The sequence below is a fragment of the Pleuronectes platessa genome, chromosome 12 (assembly GCF_947347685.1).
Source record: "Pleuronectes platessa chromosome 12, fPlePla1.1, whole genome shotgun sequence".
NCBI lineage: Eukaryota > Metazoa > Chordata > Actinopteri > Pleuronectiformes > Pleuronectidae > Pleuronectes > Pleuronectes platessa.
Window position 1 is genome coordinate 5,321,483 of NC_070637.1, and position 18,541 is coordinate 5,340,023.

Genomic DNA, 18,541 nt, shown 5'->3' on the forward strand with positions numbered 1-18,541 from the left:
AGAGAGAGAGCCAGAGAGCGAGAGAGAGAGAGAGAGAGAGGCAGAGATGTCTAATGAAAGCAATATGCAGAGAGAGAGAGAGAGGTGGACGCAAAACAGGGCAAGAGAAGCCGCGGACAGGAGCGCACTGGAGGGGGGATATAATACCGCTGCATATACTACAGACCATAGAAGAGCGTGTGTTCGTGTGTGTGTTTGTGTGCGTGTTTGTGTGTGCGTGTTTCAGTCAGAGAAAAGCGCTCAAAGCGGCGCACAAACTCACCTGGACGCACGCACGCGTGTGCGTAAATGTGTTTGTGTCCTTAAAGCGCGTGCGCATAAAGGCAATGTTGAAGAGACAGGGAGAGAAAGAGAGAGAGAAGATGCACGTGTTTAACAGTGAAGGAGCGCGGCTGCAGCGAACAGGACAGACAGGTCGAACAAGCAACAGCAATGTAGGCACAGGCTATAACCTGGGTGGTTTCACATATGCTTTACATGCACCGTGTGGTCTGCGGTGCACTCAGGTAATACTCACACCCAGCCCCGTAAGGCACGGAGAATTATGTTCAATGTATACATGTATATTGTAGTTTATTCCTGTCATGATCCAGATTATATCTTCAGATACGGTATAACTATAAACATTCATCAAACCTTATAATAAACTGGGGGTAAAAAGGGTTTCGTTTTAAGATTTGCCTGTAAGGATAAACGTATTTGTGCTACTTGAAAGAATCGATGAATTTCTCCCAACTCAGCAGAAGTGTGTCATTGTGTTTTCATGTTGTCTGAAGTTATTTTAAGAAACCGGAGGAATCCGTCTTGACTCATAAGCACGAGCTTCTGTGACAGAAATTTAAATCGAGTCACTCCACGATCAAGAGCGCAAGCTGTACCAGTTTTATGAGTAAGGGTCTATATCGGTGGATCGATGGGGGCAGATTACATTTTCCACTGTAGGTTTCAGAGCCCCCTCTGTCTGTCTCCGTATCTGTCTGCGTGAAATCCGCATCGCAGACCGTGGGAGTGCACGGGCCCATATGCGCCCCGTGTAATAACTTTCAGATGTGCCTCAGGTTCGGGCTGCGTACAGTAACAGGGGAGGGTGTGTGTTTATGGTGAGGGGGGTGGAGAGGAGAAGAAGGAGGAGGAAGAAGAAGAAGAGGAGGAGGAGGAGAGGAGGGGGGAGAGATTGTAAAAACTCTTGTAATAAAGGGGGTTTGGTAATATAAGACGCTGGGGCTTAAAACGGCGGAGGCGCAGCGCAGCCCGACGAGATCCGCGGGTTTCAGAGCGCACACGTGAGGTGCCGGGACACGGTGTGTGATGGGGAGACACACCGGTGCTGTGCGGACGAGGTGCGGGACAGAGGAGGGGATGATATATGATATATGAGGAGGAGAAGACAGACAGTTCATCCGAGCAGGCACCTGCAGCAGCAGCGGCGGCTCCAGCGTGAGTAGCAGCCCGGGGAAGGAGCAGCGGCTGCGGCGGCGGCGGATGCGGCGGCTCCGGCGGCTCCGGCGACTCTGGCTGCGCTCCGAGGACCTGCAGCTACTCACACTGACCGAAGAGGACGCGCACTTAATACCGAGGGGGTGGGGGTGGTGTTAGGGGGGAGGCTAGACAGGGGGAAAAAAGAAGGAGGGGGTGGCGAGTGTGGGAGGGGGACATAGAGGAAGAGAATGGAGAGAGAGAGCCGGAGGAGTGGAGGAGAAGGAGGAGGAGGTTCAGCGTCAAGGAGGAAAAAATGCATGACCAGTGAGTGAAATATTTTGCAGGTTGCAACTCGCTGCGTGGCTTATTATAGACGGACCCGTGTGCAGCCCAGAGTGTCAGTGTGCTCAGGTGTGGGTGTGCGTGTGAGCACGCGCGCATGGCGATTATCCCACAGAGGGGTGATTATCCCGTTAGTGCCCGTGCATGCGTCAAGGTTCGGCCGCCGGGTTGGAAGCTCACAGAGAATGTGTGTGATTTAATATAATTATACGCAAAGATTCAACGACTCTTCACTCGTTCGTTGTGTTTTTTAATCTTGACGGCGATTGGAAAAAGATCATGCAAATAGATGTGTGGATTCTTTCACCCATAATCATTTGAAGTAGCCTGCTTGCGTAAAAGGGCCGGGCATAAACTTTATTATCATCGAGCCGTATCATTTATTTCCTCTGCGCTCAGACGCCAAGTATTTAACGGGAATTCATCCGACGTAGGATGTAAAATTATACAGAGACGAATAAACGTTTTTAAATGGAAACTTGTTGAAACCAAGTGGCGCTTCAGCGAATCGATTTAGAAATGGGTTCGCTTTTTTTTTTCAGTTGGGGACGTTGTGTTGAACTTTGTGTTGGTTTGCGTATTTTATTTGCCAAATTTGGACACTTGTGTGTTTGCATGAAAATAAATTTTTGTAGGGACATTGCGCTGATTTGATGATTTACACAGTGATGGAGACATGGAAAAAAACATCCCCCCTTCTCATCCATGTAATAAACGCGCTTTACAGAGATGCCCATGAACACTTCCACAACCCAGTGAGCTTCACTTCCTGGGTGTTCCTTCGAAGAAAGAAGGGTGTGTTTAGGGGTATGATCGGGAGAATTGTCGCTTTCTTCCCCGGGCTTCGGGATGTCCTGCGCGGCTCGTTGGTGTCTGGGTGGCAACAGGCGGCCACCGCGCCCATGAAACCCGACCCAGTAACCGTAGAAGCCTTTACAGGCTGGGTGACACGGCGGAGTGTTCGGAGGTGCGCCCGCGCTTTAAAATCAGCTCAGCAGAAAGAGCTGGGACTTTGTCTCGTACACTTGGTGTCTATTTTCAGCTTTTATGGCGTGTGGTCTGTTGACAGGATGCAAAACTGGCGACATGTGGCAAAACTCCTGGCACCAAAACGGCCAAAGCTGCACGTCTCCAGAAGCACACAGAGTGATGGGTTGCGGGCCGTGCGGCGTTTGGATGCTGAAAGAGTATTTCATGTCTACTATAAATAACCCAATAAGGAAAATGCTCTTAATTTGGCAAGTCGCCTTATATTAAACAAATCAGCAAATATTTTCACAAGTCACGAATTTATTTCCTGCTTTCTCCCGTACTCATACTTATAATATTAAAACTTAACTGACTATAGCGTTATACCTTTTTATGGTTCGATTCGGACTCTCACTGCACTTGGGTGATGGTTGTTGAAAGATCCAATTTAACGCAGAACATCATGGTGCTTCTTGTTGCCTGAACCAAAGACTTGTGGTGTTACGTTAAACGCATTGACTGCTGCAGGTCAGTTATATGGACACGTCATGTCTCGGGAAACAGACTTGTGAACGTCAGCCGCGCGCATCAGAGAAAAAAGTAGAGGAGCCCATGCCCTCACCAATTGGTGCCCACACTTAAAGGGGCCATTTTGCGCACATACACACACACACACACACACATACACACACACACACACACACATCCGAGAGCAGTAACCTTGACCTCTCCGTACACCCCGCTCCATCTGTTAACAACAAAGAATGTTTTCTCCCCGTTTCTTTTCCTCCCATCTCCTCCTCTCCATACCTCCGCCTCCTCCTCCTCTACGACTTTATACAACCCACCCCATCCATCCCTCCCAACATACACACACACACATACTCACACACACACACTCCAAGTCAAGGGAGGACATTGATCAAAGCCCGTAGAGCTGCTCGGACTCGGGGAGCGCGCAGGGGAATCTCTATATGTAAATGGCAGCGCGTCGCCGGTTCCATCATAAATCAGTCAGGGTGCATGTTTAATGTGGAGGTTCAGCAGTGTGTGTGTTTGTGTGTGTGTGTGTGTGTGTGTGTGTGTGTGTGTGTGTGTGTGCGTGTGCGTGTGTCTGTGAGTGTGTCCACATTTAATCTTTTATTTCTTAATCTTGAGAACGCAGGAATTGGGGGAGGTCTGCAGAAGTGAATGTGGAGCCACAGGCCGCACTCAGGTATGATATCGCAGTGTATATATCCTGCTCCATATATGTAGGCCACACTCCGCCATCTTTAACTTTATTTCCAGTATTCAGCACTTTTACTCGCTTGTTAAGGCGCCTACAACTTTGATCAGCCCATACACTCGGCACTTACACGCAGCGAGTGAATGGACAGCGGCGCACTTTGATAGTGGTTCATAAAACGGGGGGGTTTCGGTTTTGTAAGGAGCGTGAAAGGAGCGGAGGGACCACAGGGCATCAGACCGCCGGTGGTCACGTGCGCGCCTTCCCTACACGCACGACAGCTCCGGGGAAATTGAGTGACTGGCGGCGCATTTTAATATATGGAAATGACCGGGGGGGGCTCCTGAGATAAATCAGCCCCCCAATCGCGCGCGCACGCACACACACACCCACCCACACACATATACACACACCTTTAATTTATCCCTGTCTCTATCCTCGCTTTTGTCATAATTCCCCCCAAACCCGTGCGTAAAAGACGCTCCGCGCAAACTGACATTACCATCGTTATTCAAAGAGTCAGAATTAAAATGCTCCATCAAATCCCTTCAACCTGAGCTGGAAGAGGCCCTGACCGTCATGTTCTGCTTTTTTCAATGAAGGGATCTGCTCTCTCGCCTGTAATCATCACAAGCAAAACGTCCACCGAGTATTATCAACTCCAGAATTATTTATGCGGGGATATTTGCCGGTGGATTTAACTCATCAGTGGGAGAATTTCAAAAACATTTTTACCTGCCTGAAAAGGCATGATTTTTACCTTGATGTAATTTGATAAATAGGTCAAAGGATTCATAGTGATCCCAGTATTATTAATACATTGTTCATTGTTTGGCCTTTAACTTCTCCCGTTTGTTCTGCTATTCTGCAGCCTTTGTCACTTAAGGAATTCTTATTATTTTGTGGTTGAGATAAGAAAACTATAAAACGTTTTTTTTATGTTTTGGACGAACAAATCGGGTAAAACACGTCCAGAGCTTTCAAAAAGAAATGTAGCTTTCTATGTTTTCGGTTTTCACGCGTTTATTTCCGATCGGGGTTATCTCCAAATCCTTGTTAAATCAGTCCCTGGCTTTTTTTGCGGATGAATTTATGGCTCTGGTAGTCCCCCCCCTGCACCCCTGAAGCCTATACGCCGCGCGCGCGCGCGCACACACACACACACGCACACACGGTCCCCAAGCTCCACCACCACCATCCTTCCATCCCGAAAGCTTTAGTTGAACTGGAGCTGGCTGGATTTCACAACGCGCTATTATCACATCGGGGGATGTGCGCGCACGCCGTTGCGTCGGACCGGGGGTATTAGATGAAATCAGGCGGGATTACACGGCTATATACCAAATTATCACCCCCCCCCCCCCTCCCTCCCTCCCGCCCCACCACCGCACACCCTTCCCATCCCCAGTGAAGACAGATCTTCAGTCGCATGTATAGATGCCATGAGAGCTCCGTTACTTTGTGTGAGCGTGATGATTATTTCTGGACACGGTGTGAGAATTATGGCAGGAACAAGGGAATTTCAACTTTGACATAAGTGGCTGACAGAGGTGTCAAATAAAAAAAGATTCTGAATTTGGGACCCGCACTGGAACCAACGCCCCCCCCCCCCCACCGAGGGCCCTAGCAGATTCATCTCCCCAGCCCTCCACCAACCCCACCACCACAACACTGTTCCTTCCATCCATCCATCCATCCATCCATCCATAGGTTAACGCACGGACGTGTTTATGGTTCGTCTGGTTAAGTCCTTGTTAATTTTTCACTAAACGGGTTGTGATGAAGATGAATGACGGGAGGAGAATGGTGCTCCTGGGACAGTCTCAGTATTTTTTTTCTCTTGTGTTGTGAGGGGAGGTTATATATAGCTGTAAAGATCGATAAAGTGGGGAGACGTGACAGCATATAGTGGTCTGCTGGGGCCCGTGTTGTACTTCAACACATCATCTTACCCATGATTTAGGCTTTGACTGCTGTATATAAACCTGAAAACATCTGTGGGAAAAAGTCTAAAACAATTGCAAGTATTGGAGTTATTCTTAAATTCTTTTATTCTTTTATTCTTTTATTCACATTTGAGGAATACAAAAAAGCATCTAATTGACTTTAAATACAGCAACAAATAAAACATCAAATAAGATGTAAACTTAATTTTAAAATGTGCTGAGGTTGTGTGACCTTCTCTCACCTTTGTTCAGGGGACATGAGCTGGACTAACTGAAGTCGACCGGGGGCCAGCGGAGGGACACCGCTGTAAAAAACGGTCTTGTTTGGAAGTTATATAATCATTTAATCTAATTATTATTATTAATATAAAATAACACGTCGTCCAAACTCCGTCAGAATGTGCAGCTGCAGCGGTTGTAGCCACGAGGTCGTTCACATATCAAAACGCGGACTCTAGCTCCCCCTAGTGCCCAAGTACGGTGAGTGTAACAGCGGAGGAAACCGTAGAGAGTGGCTCTTGAGGACCGGAGCGTCAATGAAGTGATGAAGTGATAGGGATGATTTAAGGTGAAACAGGCAAAATTAACAGAATTGTTGAAACTAACAAAGTTTGTCTTTATTGGACGAAGATGACATATAAGGAGTAGGGGTTAAAATTGGTTAGAAAAAATATATAATAATTGATATTATTGATAAAGCCTATATTCAAGATGAATTGATCTGAGTAGTTGATTAAAATAATTCTTAACAATAATACAATTTGCATTGATACGATTCTTTGTTTAAAAAATGAAACCAAAACCCACCAATCCCGACATCACACACACACACACACACGCGCATACAAACACGCATACACACACACACACGCGCACACACACAAACACACAGAGTTCGATGCGCTGCAGAAATCTCTATTGTCTAATCTAATGGAAATAAATAAATCCGGTTTTTAAATGTACTCAGCTTCTCTATGCAGGGTTATTATTAGTCGCCAAAGAAAGTTATTATTATTCATCAGCATTTTATAATTTAGCCTTATCTACGGTCTTAAAGTCAGTTCTATTAGTCTAAAGGAGTCTCATATTAAACATTGTCCGGTTGATTGACTCTGTATAGATTATCAGTCCAGCACCAGTGATCGGTGATGAACTACATCCACTTCTACCTTTGGAAGTGTGAGCCTCACGAATCTTAGTGATAGATTATGTATCTTTAATTAATATCAATAGAATAAGCCCCCTCCAAAAAAGCTCCGCCCTCTAATTGGATTAAGCGGCTGTGCGGGCGGTGCGGGCGGTGCGGGCCGGTGCGGGGGAATAGTGCGGTAATGAGTGCAGTGAGCTCCTAATGTGCTCTGAAGCGCTGAAACCAGGAGGCCTTTCAAACCATTAACACCGAGAGAGAACATAACAAATTTATTGTGACATGACACCCTTCTGTGTCTAACACACACACACACACACACACACACACATACACCCACACAAACACACACACACACACACACACACACTAACACACACTAACACTCTATCTTAGTCCTAGACACTCATAGGCATATTCTATTCCCTAACCCCTTACCCAACCCTAACCATCCAAACTGAATGCTCTAACCGTAAAAGTCTTTACCCTCAAACAACCCATTGAAAGAGACTTTGCTCAAAAAGGTCCTCACAAATATATGAGTACAAGTACACACACATCTGTATTTGTCTGTCTGTTTCTGAGACAATGATGACTGTCAACATGTTACTATCACGTACCAAATATATATATATATATATATATATATATATATATATATATATATCTATGATGTGTTTTTTTTTTCAGGACAAACTGACTGAATGACTTGTTTCCGTCTGTGAAAGAAAACCTTGATGTACAGAGACGATGAAGAGACGTCTGCACGGGCATTTGGACATTAAAATACATTTTGATAACATTTAGCGAGAGGTTTCAAGTAAGTGAATAAAACACTGAAACCCAAAGATTTTATGAATCTGTTGGGAAAAAAGCCTGTCTGCAGTTTTCTGTTTGGTATAAGTTATAACTTGGTTTTGAAACGCAGGCAGTAAAAAAGGTAATAAGACACATCTCACTGTGTAATTATAATTTGTTCTGGTAATAAAAAGTACGCAACAAGCGCCATGGTTCATTACTGAACACTAGAGTATTACAAACCTGCTATAAGAACATGTGAAATCCAACCAACTCTGATCTTATTATGGGAAGAAAAGAACATGTGACCATGTGATTATTAGTCAAACATGACGCAATATTCTGAAGTTGATTTTCTGAAGTTTCGAATAGAAAATTCAGAAATCTTGGCAGAGGGAGACATAGACATAGACACAAAAAAACACCAACAACACAAGTCTCCCAGTGTGAGTGAAACAACCTCACAGGATTATGGCTTTGGTATTTAATAGTTTTTGCAAAGTTCTATGAAGATCTATCAGGTGATAGTCAAACAATGAGGAAGGTTTTACAATTCAGCTACTGAAATGTGGTTGTGAGGTTTTAGTGTCGTTAATTTTGACAATTTGCTAAATAGAAAGCCAATGAGTTATTGTATATGTGGACAAGAATAATTTTGGAACCTCTTTGTGGGACATGAACTCTTTATTAAATCGATTTAATTGCTTTATATTTTATTTCGAGACTGGTATGGAGGAACCTTCATCATCTCAGAGGTGGGCGACACAGAGCTCTTCACATCTCATGTTTCATTAGATATCAATACAATTTTCCTGATGAACTAAAAGAGGAGTGAGGAGCTATGGTATGAGACACAGATCGTCTCATTTATTCTCACTCTGATCTGTGAACTGAGTCACGAATGGAGGTGGTTTTAGTTGTTTGCAGGTGCATTTATGAAAAACATCAGCATTGAATTCAAAGGACATTAAAAGCCTGAAAAAAAAAGAAGACTTCAAATGAATGGGGTGATCACAGAACAAAGGAGGTGTCAGACATGTTAATTTACGCAAATATATGAGTACTGGTCCTTTTAGTGGGGAAACATGAATAAAAATGATCATATTCATGTTAGTAAAAACACTGAAGTCAGTAAATATCGTAGTGTACTCAAGGTGTCATTTAGCCCTTTCTCATGCTGGTTAAGTTGAGGAGAAACACTTAAGTACTTACTTTATTATACTTATTATTTACAATTAATATTTACAATTTAATTGTTGATATATTCACTGTCTTTCTCTCTAAATTATTTCTAAACAGAACATTATGTTGAAATGGTGAACGAGAGAGAAATCTAAAAAATCCGTTAGTTTAAATAAATTAATTCAGTTCAGTCCACTCCCCGCAAGACGGCGCTAAAGGGCTAAACATGTCACTGATGAAGCCGGCATGGCTGCACAGAGCGACATGTCATGTTATTATGTCACTTGATGCACGAGGCATTTCATATGAGCCCGGCTGTAGTATCTGATTTACATTATAAGTTTGATGTATCGTGTTGTTTGTTGTTCACCTGGATAGTGACTCCTCTTCATAATGTTGATGTTGAACCTGAACTTAACTATCTCTCTCTCTCTCTCTCTATGTGTGTGTGTGTGTGTATGTAAAGTATATAGTAGAACAAAAAAATATTAAATTATATATATAAATAGAATGGAATGTGGCAGTAAACCTCATAGCACATGAATTTGCAGAATATGATGCTACTAAACTATTTTGAAAACATTTGTTTAGTACCAGTAGTTCTTTAAATGACAACATTTTTACCGGACATTGACTATTTCTAGTGGTAGATCACAACTCTGGGTATTGTAGTTTAAAATGGTATGAGCCAAAAAGCTTAGAATCTGAAAGGAGGGTAAAACACTTGTATTTGCACAATCTTTCAAGTTTCATGCTTTATTCTCAACCATTTTTCTCAGGGTTATCCTGTTCTTTCTTTCTTTCTTTATAAACCAATTGATCTAGATGTAATACAAATATGCTTCAATTACATCTTCCAGTTGGCTTTACCTACACGATCAGTCTACTGTTATTTACAGCACTGTATCATTATGTGAGAAAGGTGCAATTCAAATAAAGTTTTTTATTATCATCATCAGTAATATGACCTCTGCTTCAGTTTCTTAAATAAGGCATGAGTCCCAGATGACAGTTAGACAATGTTCTGCTCAAATAGTTTCACCATTTATAAATCTCAAATATCCTGTTATTATGTTCAAGATGCACTTTATGATAACATGCAGCACGTGTTAGAACATATTTTACATTGTATGTCAACCATTGTCTTTTGTAGATGTAAACCATTAGTCAGTTTAAACTTGGACATGTTTATCTGACACCTCACTTTTGTATGAACGACTGAATATACTGTCCGTCTGGAAAATACTGATTTGTATATAAAACCTGGGGACAGGTTTGTTGAACTGAGGAAAAAAGTTCGAGCATCTCCATGCAGTTAAGGTGTTATTAAAACAAGTGATCCCTAGTTACACCACAAGATGGCAGTAAAAGCCTGGGATGAGGACAACAAGGATGAGTCCAAAGTCAAATAGAAACTGTAAATATGGGTGAGGACAAAATTTAGCTGCAAAAGATGAGGAGCTGACTATCATCTGGAGTCAGTAATAAAAAGTAGCTTTCACTTTCAGAGAATAATCAAATACTTTTCATAGAACCAGTCACAGGAATTACTCACAATGATGTATCAACATAAAAGGCCCAAAATATAATATACATGTAAAAAAACAACTGGGTGTTCTGTCCTTCCAGTTAACTCTGTGATATTACTCCTATTACTTTAACATTGTTTCCTTTCTCAGTAACAGGGTTTGAACCATTATACCTGCGCTCTTTAGTAACAGCAACTAACCTGACTAACAGACCAACTGAATGATAAGTGAGTGGAAACTGAGCCCATCACATTTACATGGAACTTTCTCACCTCTCTTACCTTCAGTCCTTCAGTGGATCCACGGAAAAACCTGGGAAGTATCAAGTTCACTTATTAAAAGCATTGACAGTGATTCACAATAACTCGAGACCACTCCGTTTGAAAAAGCCATGATCTTCTTCCACACAGTCTTTTATTTGTAAATAATAAAAATGAACTCTTGAATATAAAACATACACATCAGTAGAGCCACATCTGTTATACAAACAAGAACTGTTGCAGTGAATACTTCGCCTTTCGTCTAGAATCATGGTTTGGGAGTGGGGAGCCGTGGGCTGTAAACAATCAGTATCCCTGGAGTAATACTGACAAAGGAAAAGGCAGTCGGCCACACCGCCAAGGGTTTCAACAGAAACATCCGCAAAATATGTCTGCAAAACCACATCTCTCATTGGTTTTAGAAGTCCAGTCCAAACCAATAGTAATAAACAGGGAAGGGGCATTTGAGGAAGAGAAAGTAAACTTTGTTCTAATTGGTTCTGCTTGTTTTTCTTTCAACTGGGACAAAAATAAAGGTTTATTAGCGCTCCCTTGTGGCTCGGAGCCGCTCAGCAGCTCGAGCACATCAACGGGACGCAAACTCCCCTCGACAAGACCAGGAATGTTTGTGTGTCAGCGTTGTTTCGTTTGTTCATATCTTCAACTCAAGCCGCTCATCCTGATTTGTATGTACAAGGTGTGCATGTCTGTGTGTGTTGGGTGTACAGTCATATACACTCTTTTTATATTCATATATCTATATCTTTATCATTTCTGTCAAACTCATAATGATACTTCATATACATTTAGCTGTTATACACACATTCTCTATCTCTGTCTCTAGCCCCGGCTGTCGTTAACTACAGTTTAGACGTCTACTCATATCCTCAGATACACCAGGGGCTCGAGTATGCTCAGTACTACAGAACAGCACTGTTGTTCAAAGGGTTCAAAGAAAAACTCAAACAGAATCGTTTGTTTTCTGGAGACTTCCGAATATGGATATTTAGACCCAGAGTGGTAGGCGTGGCCTGGGTGGAGTTGACCCCCCCCTCCCCTCATTGGTCCGCTCCTGCGAGGGGGCGGGGATGGCTTTTCTCGGTTTGTATTCATATTCAGTACGAGCAAACTGTACAAGAACATGCAACATACAAGCTGGCCTAAAGGTATGTGGAACTAACACACATTGTCTAGTCTTTTTTCTGTTTTTGTTTTTGAGAACTGTTCGTTTAATTTGTCTCGTTTTCGATTTTACAAAAAAAGTAGAGAGAACAAAACTAAATAACGAAACAAACAGAACAAAAGAAACGTGCATGCAGCTTGGGGCCGGGGGCGGGGCATCCCCGAGTCATGCTGCTCCCTCCTACAGGGGGAGTGTGAGGGTTTAGGAAGGGGGAGAGACGGGGTGGGGGTGAGGACTGGGTGAGGACTGGGTGAGGGGTGTTCGGGCGAATGGGACCTGACCTTTGTTGTCGGCCTTTGGCACATCATCGCTCGAAAACCAACCATACACGTACACAGAGGGAGTCTGCACCTTATGGTACCAATCTGAACTCTAGGCAAACCAAAGACCTAAAATATGATTCAAAAAATGAAAAGTTAAAAAAGTATAAAGTTAATTTGGCCTCTTTTTTCTTTCTTCTTTGTTTGGACAAAGAGTGAAACTTCTTGTTTCTCAGAATCAAGGACTCAAGCGTTTCTTGTGCTTGCTTTCATCATATCTCACAACAAGGCTCAGAATGTGCACGTGTAGGCCCCCCCCCCCCCCCACCTGAAGGGGTCACCAAACTGTGCCAAACCGTTGCCCCGCATGTTCAACTACAACAGCACTATTACTATGGTAACAGTACAGCTGCATCATTTTGCTACCTACTAGCTCCCACACACTGTTTGGACCATTCAGTACGCTCTACTCTGATTGGCCGGGGCGCTACCGGGTGGAGGACTCTCCATGGGTCGAGTGCTCTGATAGGGGCTGCCCAAAAACAGTGAGAAGAAACAAACAAAAGAAAGGAACAGTAGAGAGAAGTGAAGAATGTTGGACAGAATCTCTACTGCTGCGAGTCAGGAGGAAACAAAGAAAGCTAAGCTTTAGAAACCAAAAGGTGTACGGAGGAGGAAGAGGGAAGGTGTGAGACGTGATTGTCAGACTCCAGCTAAGCTTTGATTGGCTAGTTCTGTCTCTCCCTCTCTCTCTTTCTCGCTCTCTCATTCCCTGTCTCTCCGTCTGGCTTTTCACTGGTTGACCGAGGGCATCTTGTTGTTGTTCTTGAGTGGGATCTTCGCCCTCGGCTCAGCTGTGGTCCAGTAGCTGTGGTCCATTATTTTGTCATTTAAGGGATATTGGGGGGGTTGCAGTCACTATCCGGTCACTAGGACCGAATGCCTGGCGGCGGTCCTGAGCTGTCTAATGACGTCTGAGATGCCAGTCGCGTTAGTGGAGCTAATGTAGGGTCCACCAAAGAAGATGGTGGAAACAGTTTGTACCAGCCAATCACCGTGCTTGAAAGGTCCAGCTCCTCCAATAGGATCTGTGCTACACCCATGAAACATTTGTGGTCCATTCGTCCGTAGTCGCCCCATACTATCACCTGGAGAAGGGAAAGGTACAGAAGGATAAACAAACAATCCCCATCTTGACAAATCAATGGCAGCAGTATAGCTCTTATGCTGCGTTCACACCAAACACACATTTTCGCATCGCATTATTCACACAATGTTTACAGCCGGTGAGTATTTGCCTGTTCTTTCCCGGAACAGGGAAGCCAGCACCTTTGTGTGTGTGAGCAGCTCTGGGAATTTCACAGTCCTCTCCGGGAGCTGTTTCTGGATGATTAATGTTTCAAGTCTGGTGAGTATCATTGTCAGGGCTGATTGACTTTTGCAACATTGTGTCATGCAAATTTTGGACGCGCTGGACACACACTTTGCATCTATTGTGATCTTATAACGTGAAAAATCGGCTTCGCGTTTGGCGTGAACGCACCATTAGGCTTCATAACAAGAAAGCCCCTCACCCCCCAGACCCTGGACCTGGACCATTTCATCAGTTCTCAATGAAATCTGTCCTGATCTTCAAACCCCAAAAATTCTTTCAAAACATCTCTGTAACATTAGAGTCATTCCAGATGAGTTAAGTCTGAAGTATTTCTAGTAATCTGGACATTATTTTGAATTATCATTCAGGACAAGTCAAGTTTTAAGTTTTTGCAAAAAATACAAGTTCCATGTTTTGAAAGACTCTTGAAAGAGTTTTGGGACATTTTCCTTGGTCTTCTTGTGTTTGGTTGTTCTACTCTGAGTTCTGCTTCCTGTTTTATATCGACAGCACCTGTTCCTAGTTTGTTTCACCTGTGTTCAATAATCCCTGCAGCCTCCCCGTGTATATAAGTCTCTGTGCTGCCCTTTGTCTTTGTCAGTTTGTTCGTCTTACCCTGGTTCATCATGTGTCCTTGTCATCTCGTCATACTATCTAAGAGGTCTTCATTCTTATTTCAGACTAACAGTATGAATAATTAAGGGTGATATAAATATACATCGCCCCAAATCCTCGTCCAATCCGAAACAAATCCAAGCCTGATCTCAGGTCCCAGAGGGCAGACCAAATCAACTCATTCAGGCAAACTCCAAATCAGTGTGAGGTAATTCCACTAAAGTCCCGGGTCAGTCAAGACAAAAGTATTTTATATACCATTTAAATACCATTAGCATAAGGCCAAGTCTTGGCCAGTTTATTTTCTAAGGACTTTCCCATTAAAAGATCATCTTTTTGGAATTCAAATGTGACTGGGTACACACCATCCCACACATCCACAAAACCAACCCACACACGGGACATTACCTGGAGCACCCTGCCCTGTGGACTCTCATCAAAGAGCAGTGGCTGCTGGTAGAGAGGCTCCAGGGTCTTTCGTGCAATCTTGGTTTTCTTTTTGGCTTTACAAGTTCCATTATCCAGCAGGTACACCTTCACGTAGGGAGCTGGGAATGGAGGGGTGGGGTGACGAGGGGAGAAATTGAAAGACAGAGGGAGGATGAATGAAAAGTATGAGAAGGGATATAAAGCAGAAGAGGGAGAGGAGAGTAGAACGTTTTAAGGAAGAGGAAGATTGAGGCAGAAGAGGAAGAAAGTTTGTTGAGTTGTACATGTACAAACAGCGGAATCTTGTGACTTCATGTGGCTCAATTTGACTTTTTTGGGTTAAATGTTTTCAGATGTAAATGTGAGTGTGTGTGTGTTTGTGTGTGTGTGTGTGTGTGTGTGTGTGTGTGTGTGTGTGTGTGTGTGTGTGTGTGTGTGTGTGTGTGTGTGTGTGTGTGTGTGTTACCTGGGAGGGATTTGGAGCCTGGTTTGGGGGTAAGGCCTCGTGCCCTGATCACCTCCACTTCCAGCTGGCCTTTCTTATCCATCAAACCAAGCTGGACATCACCTGAATATACAGGACCCATACAGAGTGTTAATACAAATTTAGAACTGACAAATGCAAACATTGTCAAATAAAAAACCCCAGATAAAACTGTTTAAACTTAAAACTGTTTGAAAAAAGCAGCACACACACAGCATGGTAATTCCCTTTTTTAACATATATAATAATATATAATATTTGTTGAGCTGTCCATGGCTGTCACTCACCCATGGCAGGCGTTGCCAGTGTTTGCCGGCCCACTAGCTGACCGGGGCCTAAACCGTCCAGGAAGTCACTGAACTGACTGTCGGCACCCAAACGCATCCCTGAGAAGATCAGACTGACACACACAGACACACACCAGAGGAAAATCATTCCCACACTTTACCTTTGTCTATCATGGTGACCACAGTGATTCATCATCTTTGTTAATGCTTGGGGTCGGGACAGAGTTTCATACTTTATTCCTGACCTTGGAAGACAACAAAATAAACTGTGATGAAAGTTTTTAATAGGACACGTGTTCTTTGTCTGTAGATGGATTTGACTTCCATTAAAAAAATTGACAAATGTCTGTTTTTTCAATCAGGGGTATGGAGTTTTAAAGCAGCTTTGCTAGACAAGAAGGACAAAAATATACCTCTGGTTGCATTATGGGAAATTTAGGATTCAGTGTTTGTGGAATTTGTCTTATTACGGACTACAAGCCTCTGCAACTCTTTTTTACAAATCCTTTCCAATCCGTCTCATGTGCACTTTAGTGCAATGTGCATGATGGTCTAGTGTGAAATTTTGTGACACCTTAGGAAACCGGCCTCCTGATGATGCATGCTCTTACTTCCTCTGCTGTTACTTGACAAACCAGCATGAGACAAACCATGTACGTTTGCATTACACTAGGTACAAACTTGTTAAGATTGAGTCAGATTGTATCCTCTGTAAGATGGAAGAGTATATATTGCCTTCGGTATAACATCAATTGTACAGCATGATGATTATAAAGATCCCATGACATTATAGGTTATACTCCGTGGATAGGCTTGGTTTTAGTGCGTACGTACTTCCCCTCAGAGCTGTAGCTGTTCATGCTGCCATCAGTCGACTCTCTGCTGGCCTGCCGGTTGATGACCGACCCTGCACGCGGAAACTCCACCGGAATGCCATACTCCTCACTCCTCTTGAAGCTGCTGCTGCCGGCCTTGGCCACCTTTTTACCTGCCGTCGCTGCTGACACAGAAAAGAGGTGTTGAGCCTCTGGTGTTTGCATGTGACATTTAAACCAATGCTGTTGTCAGGCATCTCAGGTCATACCCACTATTATATTTATTATAAATTCAAGGTTGCTACTTTGACAAGCCTGATAACTAAAGAGTGAGATTCATTATTCTGCAGGTCATCCCATGCTAATCAATGTCTCGTGGTGACCTCACCAACACCTTTAGAAAATATGATTAGCAAACTGCATTGTTGTACGCAGCCAGTACAGGCAGAGCTTAATGATGCTAGGAGAGGGCTTGGAGAGATGATCAAACTTTTTTTTGAATGGGACATTTTTAGGGGGAAGTTAGACAATTGAGGTGGTGAGGTCACAGGAGGAGAATCTGAATGAAACGAGAGCATCTCAGTCAGTCTACTTGTTACTTTATTGTTGAGCAATAAGGGTGAAAAGGTAAAACTCAGAGGACTGAAGAAATCATACAGTGTGCGTCCGACCATGAAGGAAGGGTTCAGCTCCTTTTAAAAGCCGGCTGCTGCTGGAATAAACACAAATTGTATTTACATTCATTTTGTTGAATTTTGTTAAAAGAAATAAGAAAAAGTTTTGTTTTGGAAAAAATAAAGTTTTTGGACACAACCAGGCGTTGTAGAACTGAACCAGCCTTCAAACATGATGGTGGTGGTGGGAGTGGATGGAGGTAGGAAGCGTGCCGGGGGCTGGAGGTGCTGAGGACCCTCGACTGTCTCACAAAGCTACTCCTCAACTTTTCCTTTCACTTATTCTCGTTCTCTCTAACCATGAGTTGGTCTATTCAGTTTGCATTGGTCTCCCTTTATAAATCAACTTATTCTTTCTTCTTCCTTTTCTCACTGCAACTTCAAAATCATCAGAGAATTAACAGCTGCTATTAGCATTATTTAACCCTGCAAATGTTTTTCCTCTCATATAATATCATAGATTATTATGCATCTACAATGGACTTCAAAGTCCTCATGGGCTTTCCCTGGGATAAAGTGTTTTCATTTACTCTTTGTCCTGTCTTACAATGTCTGTCTGCTCACTTTTCAAACTGTCCATCTATCTAACTATTGCTTTACCTTTCTGTCTGTCCTTCGCCTTACCCGCCGCTTCTGAAATAACACACACAACAACAACACAACAACAACAAAGCCCATAAACAACAAAACATCAGAAACAGAGAACACTGGATACACCTATAAATCTGGTACAATGATACAGACATAGTGGTTCTTGTACATCTGTGAGTGTGGTCATACTTGATTAGAAATTATTAGCAATGATTAGGGACAAGGATTTCCTACGTTCTGTCTAATATTTATTTTGTTAGAAATATACTAATTATTTGTTTCAATAGTGATAGTGCTTTCTTGATACAAATCACACAGTCTGCTCTTATTCACATTCTGCTGATAATGTTCATTTGCAAACTTTATATCCATTGAATGATATTTGACGTGTTATTCGCTAAATAATAAGCTAATTGTTAATCAACCTTAAGGGCAGTTAAGACTTATCTCCATGTGTGTAACTTACATGTGTGTAACAAAGGTCACTGCAGTGACGTGTACCACTGTGTGTTGGTGCAGTGTGTGACATCAGGGCTGGGGGTGTGGTTACAGGAGGAAAAGAGCTCACATCTGACCAAAGCAACTCTAGCATTTAGTGATGCTGTGTTTGCTCAGAGGTTAAACACACTTCAACAGCGAAACACTGCTTCTCCATCAGCTGTTGTTACACTTTACTTGTTGTTACTATGTGTAGAACACAACCCCTTATTTCTCTACAAACACAATCTACACCATTAGAATGATGCAATCACATAAAAATCATAATTTTTTTTTTTAATTTAGAAGAAGACCTTTCCTGCTGAAAAAGATAAAACATTGTATATCAACCTTTTTCATTTTGCCAAAGGGAAAGACACTGGCAGGTTTACAACACAATATAAAATGCTGTTTGAGGCAGAATGTCTCCCTGGCAGCAGGACTATTGATTTACAGTAATTACACTAATGTTCTAAAATGATAATGATACAAACGACTTTCACTGAGGGTCTCAGTTAGTTCTGTGCTATA

At 42.9% G+C, this 18,541-nt stretch overlaps 1 protein-coding gene and 1 long non-coding RNA gene across 4 annotated transcripts in view; one reads left to right on the forward strand and one right to left on the reverse strand.

The window, feature by feature from the left end:
* The first annotated feature begins 145 nt into the window (after positions 1–145).
* LOC128453641 (uncharacterized) lies at positions 146–9,856 on the forward strand. The gene is made up of 3 exons (XR_008341525.1): positions 146–506; positions 3,896–3,946; positions 7,742–9,856. It is a non-coding gene; the product is annotated as an uncharacterized LOC128453641 (long non-coding RNA).
* A 1,083-nt stretch (positions 9,857–10,939) lies between these two features.
* LOC128453780 (regulating synaptic membrane exocytosis protein 1) overlaps positions 10,940–18,541 on the reverse strand; it is a 90,166-nt gene continuing 82,564 nt past the window's right edge. For 2 of the 3 annotated variants that reach the window (XM_053436864.1, XM_053436865.1), the window contains exons 30-35: positions 17,543–17,575; positions 16,288–16,453; positions 15,454–15,566; positions 15,149–15,250; positions 14,662–14,801; positions 10,940–13,411 (exon numbers count right to left, since the gene is read on the reverse strand). In XM_053436864.1, coding sequence (XP_053292839.1) covers positions 13,193–13,411; positions 14,662–14,801; positions 15,149–15,250; positions 15,454–15,566; positions 16,288–16,453; positions 17,543–17,575 — 773 coding nt within the window. In that variant the 3' untranslated portion in view covers positions 10,940–13,192. Of the gene's footprint in view, positions 13,412–14,661; positions 14,802–15,148; positions 15,251–15,453; positions 15,567–16,287; positions 16,454–17,289; positions 17,321–17,542; positions 17,576–18,541 lie in introns of all 3 variants that reach the window. The other variant, XM_053436866.1, reaches the window with a different exon arrangement.